A 17,682-nucleotide genomic window follows, 5' to 3' on the forward strand; every position below is an offset into this window, starting at 1 on the left:
GGGGGGGGGGGCTCAAATAAAGAAGAAAAAAATAATTTAATAAATAATTACTTTATTTTACATATTTTTCTATCATTCTCATTTTATTATACTCTAGTTACAATTAAAGACTATGAATCATCACACTACCAATACTTTTAACGCATAATAATTCATAAGAAAAATATTTTTTTTTTTAAAAAGTGAGTGAACCGCCCATCAAAATTTTTATATCAGATGTTAGTTTGCTCTTTCAACCATCTTTGCCTAAAATATTTTTGAAATTGAAGGGGGCGAGTTGCCAGAAATCAACTATAATATAATATAAATATAAAAGTTACTCAACTCTGTTGATCAAAAAACTGCAAAACAGAACCATTTACTAAATAAGTAAGATAATTATTTGCAAACAAATGTGTTTAAATGACAGATTATTTTATTCTGAATAAAATAAAAATAAAATTATTGCTCTTTGAGAAATATAAGGTGAGTTACAATCATTAATAGCCATTGATGTATGAATCAAAAGTGCGGCAAATGTGCCATTTTGGCAAAAATATAAATGCTTATAACTTTTAAACCCCTTAAATGATTTAAATATAATTGATATTTTTGAAATCAGCATCAAAAATTCTATAAGTGTGCAAATTTTCATCAAAATCTGAGATGGTGGGTGCCATTTTTGTAAAATCCTGTATGATTTGATGCGGAATGACCCCCCACAAAGAAGGGAAAAAAGAGAGTCTAGTAATGGAAAATACTTTGAATAAAAGAAAATGTACTGTTTTTCACAATAAAGTGCTAATTTTTTATAGAAAACGGCAGAAACTTATTTGTACTCCCAATATATATAGAAACATGCAAAAGGAAAGAGTTGCAAAAAAAATATATATATATATATAGTTAAATAATAAAAGAAAATATAAATATAAAAGAAAATTCCTGAAATATAGTGCTTAACGTGCTCTAAATGTAATAACATAATAATACAGTCAAAACTTCACCTCAACAGTAAACAATTAGCTTACATTCACTGTTTTATTAATGATGCTTTTGAATATTGAAAACTATAAACCATTAACTCTTATTGTTCTATGAAAATTCCTATTGTTTCAGAATTTAAATGATTGAAAAGACATTCATGGATCAGTTTGAAGTTTTGGCAAAGTTTTTCTATAAATATCTTTCGTGTCTTTCCCATAACACGCTAACACGTCACACGTTTTATAACACGTCAAAATCCAATAACACGCCAACATCCTGAACTATGTTTTATAATTTAAAGTTTCTACACAGTTATTTAACTTCAAAAGAATAGTAGAAATGGTTAAGAAATTTTCTAAGCATTGTTAATTTCCAGATACACATATTTCTCTAAGATAGATACTTATGCAATTAAAGAACATAATTTCACTAATTCTGAAAAAGAAGGGTTATATTATAAAGGGTAACATTATTTACTCTTCGTGTTAGGCAAAATTGAGGGAAAATGTATAAATAATTGAGCTTACGGGTGTAACAGTCTTGGAAAAGTCTTTCGTTAAAACAGTCACAGGTTCCAACTGATCACTGGGCTTTGATAGTCCTTGATTATCAGGTGTTACAGTTCTGGTTGAACAAAAACAATTTATTAGAGAAAAAATTTAAAAGGCATAGAATTTTGAAGGAAAAAATTTTATGAATAAAAGGGCAATGTCCTTTTAAATATTAAAAAAATAACAAAAAATAAATAAAAATAATAAATTTCAAAGATTAAAATAAAAAAAATCTCTCAAAAAAATTGAAGTTACTTTTTTTAACCCTAAATATTATAAAATAAATTAATCAATTGCATTTAAAATGACTGAGTTACTGATTATTATTTTTAAAAACATTATATAAAAAGTGTTGGAAATTCTTGCTGATCTGCCTTCCTATTCAATAAATTCTCAAAAGTTTGTTTTGACAAAGTAAAATATAATTAAGCCTGTATTTTTGTTACTGACTTAAAATATTGTCACTGTTGGATGAATATTCTCTCACAAGTTTCATCCTGTGAAAAGTGATTAACAACTCCCTCCCCTCAGCTTTGATTTGGCCAACACACACACTGCGTACTTTTCCTACTCCTTTACTCCATTTTGTATCAACCTTATCAAAAGAATGAAAAAATCTGAAATGCCACCTTTTCCTAAAACTCTTTCCAAAAAAGATACAACAGATAGCTCACATAAACTTTTTTTTTAGAATTAGTTGAAACATTACTCTTAAAAGAAAAACCCTTCGTAGATGCTTTGTTAAAATTTGTGTTGTACTTTTTTCGTTTATCAGGATTTCAAAATTTTAAGTGAAGGTTCTAAATAAGAATTAAGGATAAGACAAACAAGCAACTACAAAATCACTGTAAGAAATTTGTACATTCAATATAATTAACTTTTAATACAGTGGAAAGTTCCAAATCCGGAATCGTCGGGACTTTGGCAAGTTTGGAAAACAGATTTTTGTGGATAATGGGTCTTTAAGGTAAACAAACATCCTTATTCAATAAAAAATAACAAATAGATGATAATTAACATTAATTTCAATCAATAAAGTAAAAATTCGTGTGGTTACGCTATTTTTGCAGCTTTTGTTACAGATTTCCATACGGTTTTTAAAATTTCGATATTTGAACATTCCACAAATTCTGAATGACGGATTTCAGTTGGTAATCCCTTCTCAATGATTCCACAGAGGATCCTAGTTGTTCTGTCGATCATTTTCTAGGTAGTTACTAAAACAGATTTTCACTTGGTTTTTAAAATGCTTTGCTATGACATTATTTTGGTTGGCAAACTTTGAATTGCACTCTCAATTACTGACAATTCACCCGCAATCCTATGTGAACTTGCCATTGCATTTTTTTCCGTAATTAAAATGGATTTTCATAGTTTTTTAATGCTACATTATCATACATGGGAAATTTCAAATTGCGCTTTTGAGGAATTATTTTTTGATGCACTCAATTTGTGACCATTTTATTGTCTATGTGGCTTTCTTTTCAATCGCAGTTTCAACAGTTTTCGATTTACACATAGCCGTTAAAATTCTGATTCAGTTTTTAATATAATATTATAGTGATCCACGAATTCTGAATCGAGCTTTGGAATAATCACTTTATCCATTCTAGAAGTGACACTTTTGTCTCAAATCTGCAATTTTCTCAAAATGTGAAATATTTGCGCAATCTGAAATTGTGTGCTTGATTCTTGGTGGTAATAATTATTTTATACAAGACATGAGAAGAAAAAAATATGTGATATTTTTGAGTAGTAGGGAAAGGTCTGATTTTGTTTCCGTAATATCTAATTTTTTTATTATTGCCTAATTTTTTATTACATTAATATTACAGCGGAAATCGAAAGAAAATCGAAAGAGAATTGCAAAAAATTATAACGAGACGGAAAATTCTCCTTCCTGCCAACTTCTTATTAACAATTAAATTTATTTTGAAAAAGAAAAATAGTTTTGTTAATTTTGATTGTTAAAAAATGTCCGGAAAAGGAGATCCTTCCGGTAAACGGACGTCTGAATATAGGACTTTGTACTGTACAAACATAAATTTTGACATTTAACTACTGAGGTCCTGAGATTAGGACACAAAAGCCTGAATATCAAATCAAAATTCAATCATGTGAGCTGGCAAGACTGAAACGCATCTGGTTTACAGCACTGTTGAAATTTAAATCAGATTATTAAAAATGTGAAGTTATCAAACCTGCTCATATAAAAAATGCTATTTTGAAAAACACTAATTTGTGAAGGCACATTACATCCAATAAAAAATGTGTCGCAATTTTCTCAATTATGCTACTTCAGCTCATAATTTTAGGACATTGTTTTAGAGGTGCAAACCCTCAAGTTATAATAAATAATTATTTGAAAGCTTTCAGCAAAAAATATTAAAACCATTATATTATTTAAACATGTAGAAAACTACGTTGTTGCTTAAAACTATTTACAACAGAATAGTTTTAAAAATTTTAAATTTGTTTTTGAGATCCCTTATAAGAGAGCTCCTTATAGAGAGGTGTTGAATTTTTCTATTAATTTATTCTTAGAATAACAAAGTGTAACACAGTACGAACACAAATATTTAAAATAGTAATGAAATGCAGACGCTGATAAATTATATAAATTCAGACTTCCGGTTTGAGTTTTTGCACTGTTTCAAACTCCTTCAGTAGTTTTACAATAAAATGTGTTTCAGTAAATTTAAGCCACTATGATATATTATAAGCTAATTATATTCAAAGAAGTAAAACAAATTTATTTTCATTAATATCTCGATTCATATTCATAAATAGGCGAATCATATAGAAACTCTCTCAAAATAATAAAACTTAGAAAAGTGGTTTCAACCTGTAGAGGAGCTGAGGTATCTGTCCTGCATTCACATCTGTACCATTATTGGATTTTTTAGAGCTTTTAAAATAGAACACAATCCTAAAATTCAAAACAAGAAATTAAATGTAAGAAGAAAACAGTCGTTAAATATAAAATGAATATTGTTATTCTTACTGTTCTTCAGTAGTGACTACTGACTGCCCACTTGCACCACAGTCACTACTAGGACCGGATATTCTAGCCCATGCAACATACCATCTGTTGGCCGTCAACTGAATAGGCTCATCAAAAAGCATTGGATATTTATGCCTGAAATAATAGAGTATATCATTGAATTTTAACTATATATACAGGGTATCTGCTACAATTAAGATTTTCAAATTCATGACTAATTCCAAGAATTTTTCATGACTTAACAAAGTTACTATTTTCTCCGACAAAATCACAGCAATAAATTTAAAAAACAGAGTAAAGAAAGAGTTGAAGTGATAAAATAGCTGAAAAAAATACAAAAGCAAATAATTTTTTTTTCTGCAGAATTATATTCTGAAAATACTTTTCTTGCTCATCGGAAAGAAAAGAAATACTCCTGATTTTTCTATTCTTGTTTCGGAATGAAAGAAATTCGCCAATGACTGGCTTGCTTCAGTTAGAATTTTAAATTGATCAAATAAGTTTAAAAGATAATTTGATCTAGAAATGATGTTTTGTCTTTCATTTTTTGAAAGAACACCATAATTTTTAAAAAATACGATAAAAACATTCTATATTTTAATAAAATATGACTGTGGGGATTTTGTTACAAATTCAGATATTCGAAACATGAAATTGGGTGGGGGTAAATTCCATTTCAAAAATTCGATTTTTCGGCGACCTAAATCCATAAATTTCCATAGGCATTACTCGTAAAGAAAAATTATTTAGGGAGGGGGGTACATGAATAATACAGACCTTGTAATTAAACAAAACATGAATGATATAATTACCTAGCCCCACATTCATAAGGTATTTCATCTGTTTCAATTAACAGTTCACCGTCAACTTCTTGTTCTCCTCCTTCAGGTCCAATATCAAACACCTATCACAATTTAAATATATTAAAACATAAGCAGCAAATTAGGATGTAAGTGAAAAAGAAAAATTCAAAATGAAAATTTAATTAAAATATAAACACTCAACATAATAGCAATAGCACCACTGTTGAGGATTAAGTATTTTGATATCGGCAGATATTTATCACCATTTCCTCTTTTTTTTTTGTTTTTAATTTCTTTAACAAATACAGAGAAATTTAGGAATATATAGGTAAACAGAAGATAGTTGTAAAATATAGAAGTCTTCGTTAAAAAAAAGGAGACTTGACAAGTATGGTACTGTTACTACTACTTTTCTTGCCATCAGTATCTTTATAAAATTCAGAAAATTTTATTATCGTTTCCCAATAAACCGCCACATCTTTTATTTGAATAATAAACTTATTACATCAGGTTTACCAATGAAATATAGACATCCAGAATGAAATATAGACAGAAATATCCTGTACAAAGAAATAAAGAAAATCAAAATATAACTTATTGAATAGCACAATTTTCAGAAAATTTTCCAAAATCACAGCAACGCTAGCCAATATATACCATATCATCCAATAACCCAATCTGGCCACAGAAATTTAATCACTCATTTTTAAACAATGAGGAACTGTATCCATATTTTCAGAAAATATACAGCAATCGGTTGAAATAAAAAATTTTGTTTCCGCTAAGAAAAAAATAGGATGTTCAAACCAAAATATTCAGATATTTTAAATAAATAAATAAGTTTATTTATCTTTCTTTTGCATAGTTAATATATCTGCAGTAAGTACATAATTTTTCGAAATGAAATTTCTTCTTGTAAATTTATTAACTTTGAAGTCCACTATACCTTTATTACTTTTCATAAATTTGCAAGTCAATACTTGACATTTTATGCTGTTGAGCAGTCTTCATTTTACCCGTACAATTGTTCACAATGAATCAATCAAACGAAAAAGAATAAATCAAATCAAGCGCGATCGACTCTTTTAATGAGAATCAATCAACCGAAGTTCTACTGCAGCATGATTTGTTTCTATAAAGATTGAAAAATAAAAAAAAATAGAAAATGAATAATTCAGCTTCATTAACCGCTCCCTTTACCAATTTTTTTGCAAAAAAATACAAAAAATTAACATATTTTTTTATTTCATTAATAAATACAATGAACTAAAGCAAAACATAATGCTCTAAGTTGAAATTGAAAATTTTTTTATGAGTAAAAATTATTTAATTTACCATCAGTTTATTATCCAGAGTTATCTGGGGCAAATGAAAAAAGTTAAATATTAATCTATTGATAGTGTTTAAAACAAGGAACAACACAAAGTGATAATTTCCAAACAGGAGTGAAGTGATATGCCATTTTTGTTTATTCTTCTTTTTCTATGTAAATTCAGTAACCATTGTATATTGCACAAAGTGTACACTCCCACAATCCAACAACAAAACACCCAAACAAAACTTGGCAAATTTCCAAACACAGCAGATTATGCTTGCTTCCTGCTGAGTAAAAAAGTGATAAAACAAAACAAACTGACAAATTCTGCTATGCCCGAGTCTTCTCGGGATAATAAATATTTGCAATATGTACATACAAGAGTTAATTCGGGATAATCAAGGTTAATTGTGCATAAGCAGCAAATATATAGAACTCTTAAGATAATTAAATGAAGAAAGCAAGAAGATAACACAGATAACAAAACGCTAAAAAAAAAGAATTTTTTTTAAAAAAACTATTAATATAAAATAAAACTATTAATTGGAACTATTAATATAAGAATAGAAATTATGAAAAATATTAAATGGAAAAATTCAATCATTATAACAACTGAATTGATTAACAATTGAAAGTTTTCAACAAATACACACATATAGATTAAGAGAAAATTTTCATTCCAGACCTTTAATTTAGCTGTATATTCTCCTCGGCCTCCAAACAATCCGAAACCACCCAAGAGAATGTCTGTGTCTGCCATGAAACGTATAGCCTCAATAGAATGACCAGAATAACCCCAACCACCACCATGACCTTGACATGGAAAATAAAGCAGTCAATTTTTTAAAAAAATAAATACTAAACTAGAACACATTTTAATGTAAAATCACTTACTGTCAAACCTATTTACAATGGAGAAGTCTTCTTTGCTATAAACTTTGCTCAAATTCTGATGTTTGCGATCGTCGTTGAGAACTTGAAGATTCTGTTCTTGAGCAGAGGTGAGTGTGTCCAAACTGCTCAATATGTTCAATGCAGCATGAGCTCTGCTGATGGGGATTCCGTGCTTGAATGGCAGCATGTGCTCAGGACTCAAAATCTTTGGCAGGGATGGCTCAAAATCTTTGTTACTCATGGTAGAACTAGTGGCTAGTTTGCCAGGCGGACTAGACAAGTTTTGTAGTTCTGTGATACAAATATTGTACAGACTTATTCTTTGGTTTGAGGGACAAAAACTAAAACAAATAAATAAAAGACACATCTTAGCAAACACAATTTCCTTAACTAAATAATAAAACAATTCTACACTTCAACTAAATCCTTCAGAGCATAAGTAGCCCCAAGCAACAATTTTATCTGGGTCCTCCAGTTGGGCTGAAAATTGGTCCAATAAGGGGGGCCCTATAAAAGCATGCACAGAAGAACCAATATTGAGATGGATTTTTTAATATGGGTCCTAGAATGGCCTATACAAGACCAACATAGGGCTTATATTAGCTGAATAATGATTATAAAATATTGAGCAACTCTAACAACTTTAAACAGGTTCTAAAGTGGTTGTAAAATAATGGGTGAATCGTACATTTCTGTGTATGGCCAATACAGGAAAAATACTGACCTTTTGAACTTTTATTTAGCCAAGATTCAGGTACATTGGTCTAATGGGGGCCCAAGTTATTTTGCTGCTAGGGGTTATTCTATTAAATGACTAACAATGAAGAGAGAAAAAAAGAAAAACTTAATTGCATACAATTTAATTGTTGCAAAACTTGGTATGCAAAATTCAATTTTTTATATCACTGTAAATAAAAATAGCTTCTGTAACAGAAGTCATTAAGAAGCTTACCTTTTTTACTCACTTAAATCAGTGATTGTTTATCATTAAAAAATAAAGCAATCACCTTGGTCAATTTTTTCATACTTAAAAAGATAGCTAAGTTGTTTATAAAATCATTTTCAAGCTTCAGACAAATTGACACACTAATTATGTTATTAATATGTCTTTGTCAATTAACTTTCACAAATTTAGCCTCATCATTTATGCTTCAGCCATGGTATCTCTGCTTTTAGTTACCAGCTTTAATTTAGTATAATATGATTGAGATGGGTTTACTGCATTTTTTGAAAATTTCAACTCTCTGTGATTCATTAATGATAAAAATTAAAAAAAGTACATTTATTTAAAATTATTCTGTTGGGTAATTCATGAAGTACAATTTTATGAAGCGATTGAATAATAAGAGTTGCTCTACTATTGAGAATTTATACAAAGTCAAACAATACTTTTATTATTGTATTAGTCTAACGCAGTTATATTTATACTATTTTAATCTCTTCTCAACAATATCTATATCCTCTAAAAGAGATTTTTTTTTTTTGAAACTACAAAGTAAAGTCTTTTACACCGTCTTTTAAGTATATTTTTGTTGTTCAACATTCAAAAGAACTGAGTAAAACAATTTTCCATTTCCCTATCACCCCCCAAAAAATGAAGATTTCATTGCCTGCTTAATATTACAATACAGTAGAGAACCATTTATCCGGTATCCAGAAAATCAGGAAGAACTTTGCTTGGTTTTCCTGCTATTTTGAAGTATAGCGATTTTAACAAAAAGTGGAAATTTGACTCATCCTTGAAGTTGAGTAGAGAAAAAGGGGGGAATTTTTCTCCTCCCCTGACCTTGAAGATCATTAGATTGAGAGAGGGCAGGGAAGGGACAAATGTTTTATTTTCTCCCGTGTGTTGGTTGTTTTCCTGGTAAACTGCTGTCAATAAAACTTAAAGGAGTGGCATGCTTATTTCATTTTCTCTTTAATTTACGAGGGGGTGGGGGAAATGCATTGCACACGCATATCAATGAATGTACGAGTTAAGGAACTTAAAACTTCTGGCTAAGAGTACTGACATGTGAAATTTATTTTAAATCCACTTTAGTTACTCAGTTTTTATCTTTGATTTATTATGACGAATTGTTTTATTATTTCAGATGATGCATTATTTATTACGAACAAAACGTTTTTTAATCACCAGTTATATTTATCTATTTGACAGATTAAGAAATCAATATAAATTTTGACTTTTTAGAAATGCGGTATCATTAGCAAGTTTTTCTTGATGAGGAATCACATCTGCTTTCGTTAAAAATAGTCTTTTCTGAAAAACTAAAATAAAAGGAGAATATTGTTTATTAATTTAAGCATATTATTTGTTAATAAAAGAAGACAATTATTTTATGAAGCAGATAACAGTTTTCTTTTTTTAATTTTGATTCTGTTTCTTTTATTCCACTGCCTTTGAGTTTTTTTTTCTTTCTTTTTAAGATAAATTTTGTACTCAATAAATTCCTTTCATTCAAAAATTTTATCATTAAGTTTTATTGTTTTATTTTTTAATTTCGTTGATCTTATAATATCCTGCCTTGTTCCAGGTTTTAATATCTATGTTAGTGCCCTTTTTAAATATCGTTTCTGTTCAATAATTTTCAAAGGTTGTTTTTATTTAGATTAATAAGTTTTCCTTTTATTATTTGATTTTTCTAGGTTTCCACGAAAAATTTAATATAATTCCAGATTTCATTTTTGCTATATTTGGCAGAAGTATAATATTTTTTTAAATTCATTTAACAATAAAAATTACTTTTCGATAGAAAATATGCCAAATATTAAATTAAGTAAAAAAGAGAGAAAAAAAATTTACTGGATGAAGGTTTAAAATGAAGATCTTATAAAGCACAATAAGATAAATTATAGATGGAGCCATTACTTGGTACAAAAACTAGAAAATGTAAATAAAAAAACCCTTGAGAAAACAATTTTTTTTGTCTAATGGCAGGTACTGAACATATGTTCTTTACCTCGGAAGATGCCAAAAGTGTTGCTCATTTAATGTTACCCAGTGGGCACCTGTGAGCCTAAGTCACAGAGGTGAGCAACATTACCCACGCCACAGATACCCGTTTACAGGGTGGGCCGGATTCACACATCACACACAACAGAGGACAACACACAGAGAGAAACATCCATGGAATGAGCAGGTTTCGAACCCATAGCAATTGGCTTCGCAGTCAGGCACGCTAACCGCTCAGCCACCTAGCCGGCGGAAAACAATTCATTGATAATCATATCATTCACATTGTTAGCCTCATATATCTACCTGCGACTAAGAACTAAAATTAATTTATGCAGAGAACTTAGGTTTTAAAAGATTAAAAACTGTAAATATAATTATACTTAAGAAATTTGAAACAAGGAACTGTTTAACAAAAACTAATTTTCACATATTAATTTTTTAATGATAATAATTCTAAAACAGTTTAATCATATGTTGAAGCTGAATTTTCGCAAGAAATAACAAAAGTAGATGTTAAACTTGCTTACTTATTGTTACATTGGTTATAAAGTATACATTGGGTATACTATACATAGTAAACATAGTTACAATATACATATATATACTATATACAGTATACTATACACACCATACTATACATATATACCCACCATAAATAGTATGCATTGTTACAATCAGTTTTGAAATTTGTTATTATGTTCCAGGTTTTGACCGGAAACTACATTATTACCCGAAAGCAAACTTCCTGACCATTCTCTGATCCTATGGCAATTTTAGATCTAGTAACTCATGTACAGTCTAAGTTTGGTTCATTAGTTTTTTAAAACATTATTGCTTCTCATGACTCTTTTTAAAGATATTTTTACTAAAAAATTCCTTCAATAAGCAAAAATCTGATCTGAACACAACACTACAGTACTCAAAATCGGGAAATGGTGAAGAAAGAAGTACAGTTAAATAAAAAAAAAACATTTAGTTAAATAATTATTATTCACCCCATACAACAAAAAGACACCACATACCTCCAAAGCACATTGTAGACACTGTCAAGACAAACGGAATAATCTTTCAGTTCCAGCTGGTCAACAGAACTGAAGCTACAAAACAACAGGAAAACTATTTACCAAATAACAAAATGCAAAGCACAAATGAATCATAAGAAAAGCGCACAACTCACCTTCGGCACGAACCATCTGATTTGCTTATGACCAAACTCCTAAAAGATGAGGCCTGCTCAATTTGATTAGGAATGATACCTATACAAAAAAAAAATGCATATACTTTCTCTTGTATTTAATTAAATAAAAAGAATACAATAATTTATGTCATGTAAGCTCAGTTTATCAATCAACTTTAATCTCTCAGTATGACCATGGGTGCCACTCTAAAAAAAACTTCAAGACTGAACTTATTTTTGTTAACCAATAAACACAATCCAGCGTTGTTTGCCAGAATTTTCCAAGATGTGAAGTTATCTGACTGCAAAATGCACCTTTCAATGATAATGGCCCATATATTAAATCAATAATTTGTTTACTTTTGCAAAAAAAAAATGAACATTTTTCTCTATTTTATTAATTTATTTTTAATAGAAAAAAAAGAATGAAAATAGCAGCTTACCTTGTGCAGTAAAACCCCGCAACAACAATATTTTGGAGACCCAATAAATATATTGTTGTAGAGGGATATATTATTATATCGAGGGTCTACATACTTTGGGGACACAATGAGATTTTTTTTAAATTTTAATGTTATATATTTATTAACTATAAATCTATTTATATATTACATAAAAATTTAGTTTGCAGAGTGATAATTATGGTTCAATATGAAATCAGATAGAAATGTTACATTTGTGACTTCTTAAGAGATAAGAAAGCAATTCTAAGAACGGAAGGTCCTAGGGTGGTCTACGTATATCAAGGATGGAGAATTAAATCATAATACAAAAGCCATTCACTGTGGTGAAAAGAAATAAGTACATAATCAGTATTGGGACTTCTCTTGTTGGGAAAGATTTTTTTAAAAAATGGCAAATATGATTAAAAAAAGTTTTACATTATTTGAAAACCAATAATAAATGGGGAAAATAAGGTTGAAAATTGAAAAAAAAAAATCGTTCTACAGGGGCTTCAGAGAACATCGCACTATTGAGAGGTGGATAACATTAATTCATATGCAAGTTCGTCGGGACTACGAAACATTATTGTAATAAGGGGTGTTGTTGTATCGGATATCGTAGTTGCCAGAGTTCACTATATGTGTTTTTTACTCTAATAACTAAGTAAAATCTCTGATGTAAACCACTAATATACATCATTCATTTCTGCATTTTTTATTTCCCCATTAATTTTTGTCCCAGCTCTAAAAATTTATTTGAAAAAGAAATTAAATAAAAAAAATTAAAAAAAAAAAAAACATTGCAATTTAAATTTGGAAAGCATTTAGAAATGTGGTAGGAAAGAGTACACTAAGCAGATTTATATTCAACAATAGTATAAATTTTATTTATACAACAGGGATGAGATTAGCCAAAAGGCAAAAAAGCTGAATTTCCACGATAGAAAATTTTACGCAAGCGCAACCCTTTAATAATAAATTCCAGACAGTTTCAGGTAATAAATGATGTGTTGACATACAATTGTGTACTAATCTATTATTATATAAATGATTACATTGATACTTAACATTTAGTGAAAATAAAAATTACCAATTGAAAAAATAAAGCTGGAAATTATATTTTTCCTCAGTTTACATACGAGACAATTATTACTTGAAAAACTACCTGGTTTAGCAAATTAAAACTACTGAGAATATACATTAATATTTCAGTTCTTTTAATAAATACTGTTATGTAATTTATAGCAAATATATCAGTAATATTACTTTTTAAATTATATTGGGAAAAAAAATTTTAACAATGGACCAAATCATTATGTTCATGTTATAGTCTAATCTAACTAGAGCCCTTTGAAACATATCAATAACAGTGAAGTGGAAATATATAGTAACTCCTTAACATACAAAAATTGCTATTTTAGTTTGAAAAATTACATGACAATCAGCAACTGTTTAGATAATTGTTTTTTATTTGATAAGTTGATTTTATTTGATATTTGATTGTTTTTTATTTGATTTTAATTGATTTTTATTTAATATTATAAACAGCATGAGCAAATCAAGACATAGAATTTTAAACTTGCAAAAATACGAATCACTTCATAGGTTTTTAAAAAGGCACAAATACGAATCACAACGCAAAANTTTTTATTTGATTTTAATTGATTTTTATTTAATATTATAAACAGCATGAGCAAATCAAGACATAGAATTTTAAACTTGCAAAAATACGAATCACTTCATAGGTTTTTAAAAAGGCACAAATAAAAATCACAACGCACAATATTCAAATCGCGTGAATAAGAATCTCAACACGCAAATATGAAAAGCTATGTTTGATATTAAAATCGTGTGAATAAGAATCGAGATATCAGAAGATTCCAGGCTTGGGACCTCTAAAAGGCTTGTCAGAAACAGCGTCGTTTGAACTACAAAAATCGGATCTATCTGGAGGGCGGGTAAAAAATGCGGAAAATCTTATCTGCAGCGAGTAAAAGGGGAGAAAATAGCTAAAATAAGTAAAAATGAGAAAGAATTGGTAGCTATGTAGTTTGAAATTTCTGTTTCTCTTTGAAAATGGGTGAATATTCTGAAAAAGCGGAATACTTATAAAAAAAAAGTGAAAATTTTAGAAAAATCTGAATTTTTGATAAAAAAAAAAAAAGCTGAAATTCAAGAGATAAAAGTGAAAAATGCAGAAATCAGCTAAAACGCAGAAAAATCTCATCCCTGATACAAGCAAATGTTGAATTCCAATCAATTCGTTCATTGCAGTGTTACATTATTACTTGATCATTCAGCAATAAACATAAAAAAATAACGTTTCTATTGAAATTTATTTTTAACAGAAAATATTGATTACTTTTTTAAGGAAATAAAAAAAAATAATTTAAAAAAAAAGCTTTAAGAGAGATATGAATTGATAGAATTTAGTGCCCACTCAAGACTAATTTCAATCCCTGAGACTGAAGAGTGGCACCCATGAGTATGACATTACTATCAAAATTCTATTGTAACTGCATTTTATAATTCTGATAATCTACTTTTACTTTCAGCAGGCACAGTTTTTAAATACAGCATAACCTTGATTCATGGCTCCATAGCTGCCAACATGGATAGGAAAAAATCCAGTAGATTTTACAAAATAATTTAAATTTCCTGATAATTGTTGCATAATGTACTAAATTTTTTACACATAGGGAATTTTAGGGATCTTAACAGTCACCAAAATAAAAAAATTGCTATATTTTCCAGTTATAATTGACATTAAACATACTTGAAATGTTATGTATTATGTATACTCATAATTTTTTGAATATTAGAAGACATTTAATTCATCAAAGATAGTTAAAAAAGATTTTTTTTAATTAATTAAAAAAAAAGAGTTCAGAATAAAAACAAACAGAACATTTTATAACAAAAGTTTTAAACTGATTTCTGTAAATGAGGTTTGCTTCATTATGTATTAGTAAGTAAGCAAGCAATAATCTGTACAAAAATTCTACTTGAATGAGGACTTTTTAGGAAACTTACTCAATTATAGGGAATTTTCTAAAATTTACAAAATCAGGAGAATTTTAATTAAACTAGTAGACCAGGAGTAACTAGCAAAATCCAGTAGTCTACTGGAAAATCCAGTAGAGTTGGCAGCTAGGTGGCTCTCCCCTTTTTTTTTGTGCATATTGTCTTATTTTATCAGCCTCCATCACAAATGCTATTCTAATAATACTCACTTTAGATTGTTTGCAAAAATAACAGTTTCCCATGTCTATCGTTCGAAAAATTTGGAAAAAAATTCATTTTAAGAGAGAAATTTTTCATGCAATCATTATTTAAAAATGTGATTCTAACGCATGATTCTATCTTTAGACTGTTGTTTATCAGATAATTTCTCATTAAAAAAAACATGAATTTATACACAAAAATGTGAAAGTCATTTGATTCAATACAACCATTTGATTAAGGTGTGATCCATAGCTCTAAATACCATTACAGAGTTATTTTAATTTGAAAAAAAAAATTTAACATAAAATTTATATTCATGCTTTACTGTCAAAATTTAGACACTCTTTTTTTTTCTTGATATAATTTAACAGTTACAAGAAGTATGGGTTTGTTTGAGAAAAAAATATACACTAATAACAATCTAAAAGTTTTTTTAACAAAGAAATTTTGCAAATACACTAAATACACCATAAATACAATATCACAAATAATTCATTAACTTTTCACTCTTAAAAATAATGCTATGATCAAACGAATTAATTCATAAATCAAAATCAATCAGCATCCTCAAAGGACCAAGTAGCTTAAAATACAGTGGCCTATTGTAAAAGCTTTTTGAAAGTTTAGAAAAAATCAATATGCTATAAGAAAATGCAAAATGTGTTACACACAGAACTTAATAATAAACACTGATAAAAAAAAAATAATACAAAATTTACCAAGGAACTTAAAGATTTCAGAAATATGTAAACTAATATTTTCATTTCAGAACAAAGAGAAATTGAATAAGACTTACCAATACATGATTTATTACAAACAACACTAGATTTGCTCAAGTTATGAGAATTTATGAGAGATTCATCAATTTTGACAAAAGTTAGGTCGCCAGAAGCTCCAATCCAAGTAGCTCTACGTCCGTATTTTGTTCCTATGTTTGGCACTGCACCAGGTATTGCACTCCAAGTAGCGTCCTTATCTCGTTCCGACTTTCTCCTGTCTTTTTTATTTTCTTCTAAAGAAGAGTGTGGGGGACCTCTTCTTAACTGTCCCTTCTAAATAAATTAACGATTAATTTTCAATATTAAAATACAATTTCATTAACATTAATTTTTCTCTTGCTTCAATGACCAACACTTTTCACAAAGCATTGGAATAGAAAATTAGAAATGCGTCCCATGAACAATTAATTTTCAATATTAAACTAAAATTTTATTTTTTCTCTCGTATCAATGACAAACCCAGATCAGTGGATGCACATACAGACTCCCAAGTATTTCATCAAACATGTAACATGATTGGGGTGCTATCGTGTGTTGCAAGCCGACGGTATGCCGAAATGGATTGTGGTTGAATGATTTGTGAAAACGTTTAATAGTGAACAGAGTGAAAACCAACTTTTACATAATACGCAGCAAAAGTCGACACGGTAGAGGGGAAAAAATCGCATTTTTGAAAAGGAAAAATTTAACACTTTTTAAAAACATCCTATAAAAAAAGCACCTTTAAGAGCTTTTTAAAAAAGCTAAGCACCATGTTTCCCAGTGAAAAAAAGTCTCCTTGTCAGGAAAGTTTCTTCCAACCCAAGTGGAAAAAAATCTTTTTTCATAAAATAAAGTATCAAATATTAAAACAATTTGTAAAACAGTTTATTTATGCATTATTCAGTGTTTTTTTTAATAAAAATTATTACTAGCAGCAGCACTTGATGTGTACATCATTCGCTCGAGCGTAAAAACTCTCCCCACAGACCCATAAGGTATAACAACAAATAAAAAAATTAAAGCATTCGAAATACAAAAACAATTAGAACAGATTCCTCCTCCAATCATGTGGTCAAAAATTATCTTGATATGCATGTTTTACTTGCCTTCCACTTTAATGATTGATCCTACTGATGAAGATACTATTGTTACACCAAAACGCATTTTTTTTTTTAAATTTCTATTTGTTGATGTTAAAACGTTTTTTTAATGAAATTCATTAAGTTCTCGTAAGGCTCGTCAGAAATGTAATACACATTAAGCATTGATATCTGAAGTGTCTTGGGCTTACAATGGAAGATTTGATAATGGTGTCTTTGATTGCAATCAAAGTTAACAAACTAATGAAACTATAATCTGACAGGTGTCAGTCAGCTCAGAGGATTAGAAACAACATTCTGGCCACAGTGCATGACACTAGAATTGGGTCTTTTCATTTCAAACCCTCCAGTATGCATTAATTCATTTTAAATTCGAATTCATAAGATCATACCTGCCAACATAGGAGAAACAAAATAACCGCGATTTTACTAGCGACATTTTTTTAGGCTACAAGTAAAGCTTTGATACATCATGCATAATCATGTAAGC

General features: G+C 28.9%; 1 protein-coding gene across 2 annotated transcripts in view; it reads right to left on the reverse strand.

The window, feature by feature from the left end:
* The window catches only part of LOC107440653 (E3 ubiquitin-protein ligase MYCBP2), a 162,622-nt gene that overhangs the window by 90,768 nt on the left and 54,172 nt on the right, over positions 1-17,682 (reverse strand). For both annotated transcript variants that reach the window (XM_043049991.2, XM_071178081.1), the window contains exons 22-30: positions 16,128-16,383; positions 11,664-11,742; positions 11,509-11,583; positions 7,531-7,871; positions 7,322-7,449; positions 5,331-5,422; positions 4,519-4,653; positions 4,360-4,443; positions 1,491-1,587 (exon numbers count right to left, since the gene is read on the reverse strand). In XM_043049991.2, the coding sequence (XP_042905925.1) occupies positions 1,491-1,587; positions 4,360-4,443; positions 4,519-4,653; positions 5,331-5,422; positions 7,322-7,449; positions 7,531-7,871; positions 11,509-11,583; positions 11,664-11,742; positions 16,128-16,383 (1,287 nt within the window). The remainder of the gene's footprint in view (positions 1-1,490; positions 1,588-4,359; positions 4,444-4,518; positions 4,654-5,330; positions 5,423-7,321; positions 7,450-7,530; positions 7,872-11,508; positions 11,584-11,663; positions 11,743-16,127; positions 16,384-17,682) is intronic.

Source organism: Parasteatoda tepidariorum, chromosome 2, assembly GCF_043381705.1.
Source record: "Parasteatoda tepidariorum isolate YZ-2023 chromosome 2, CAS_Ptep_4.0, whole genome shotgun sequence".
Taxonomy (NCBI): Eukaryota; Metazoa; Arthropoda; class Arachnida; order Araneae; family Theridiidae; genus Parasteatoda; species Parasteatoda tepidariorum.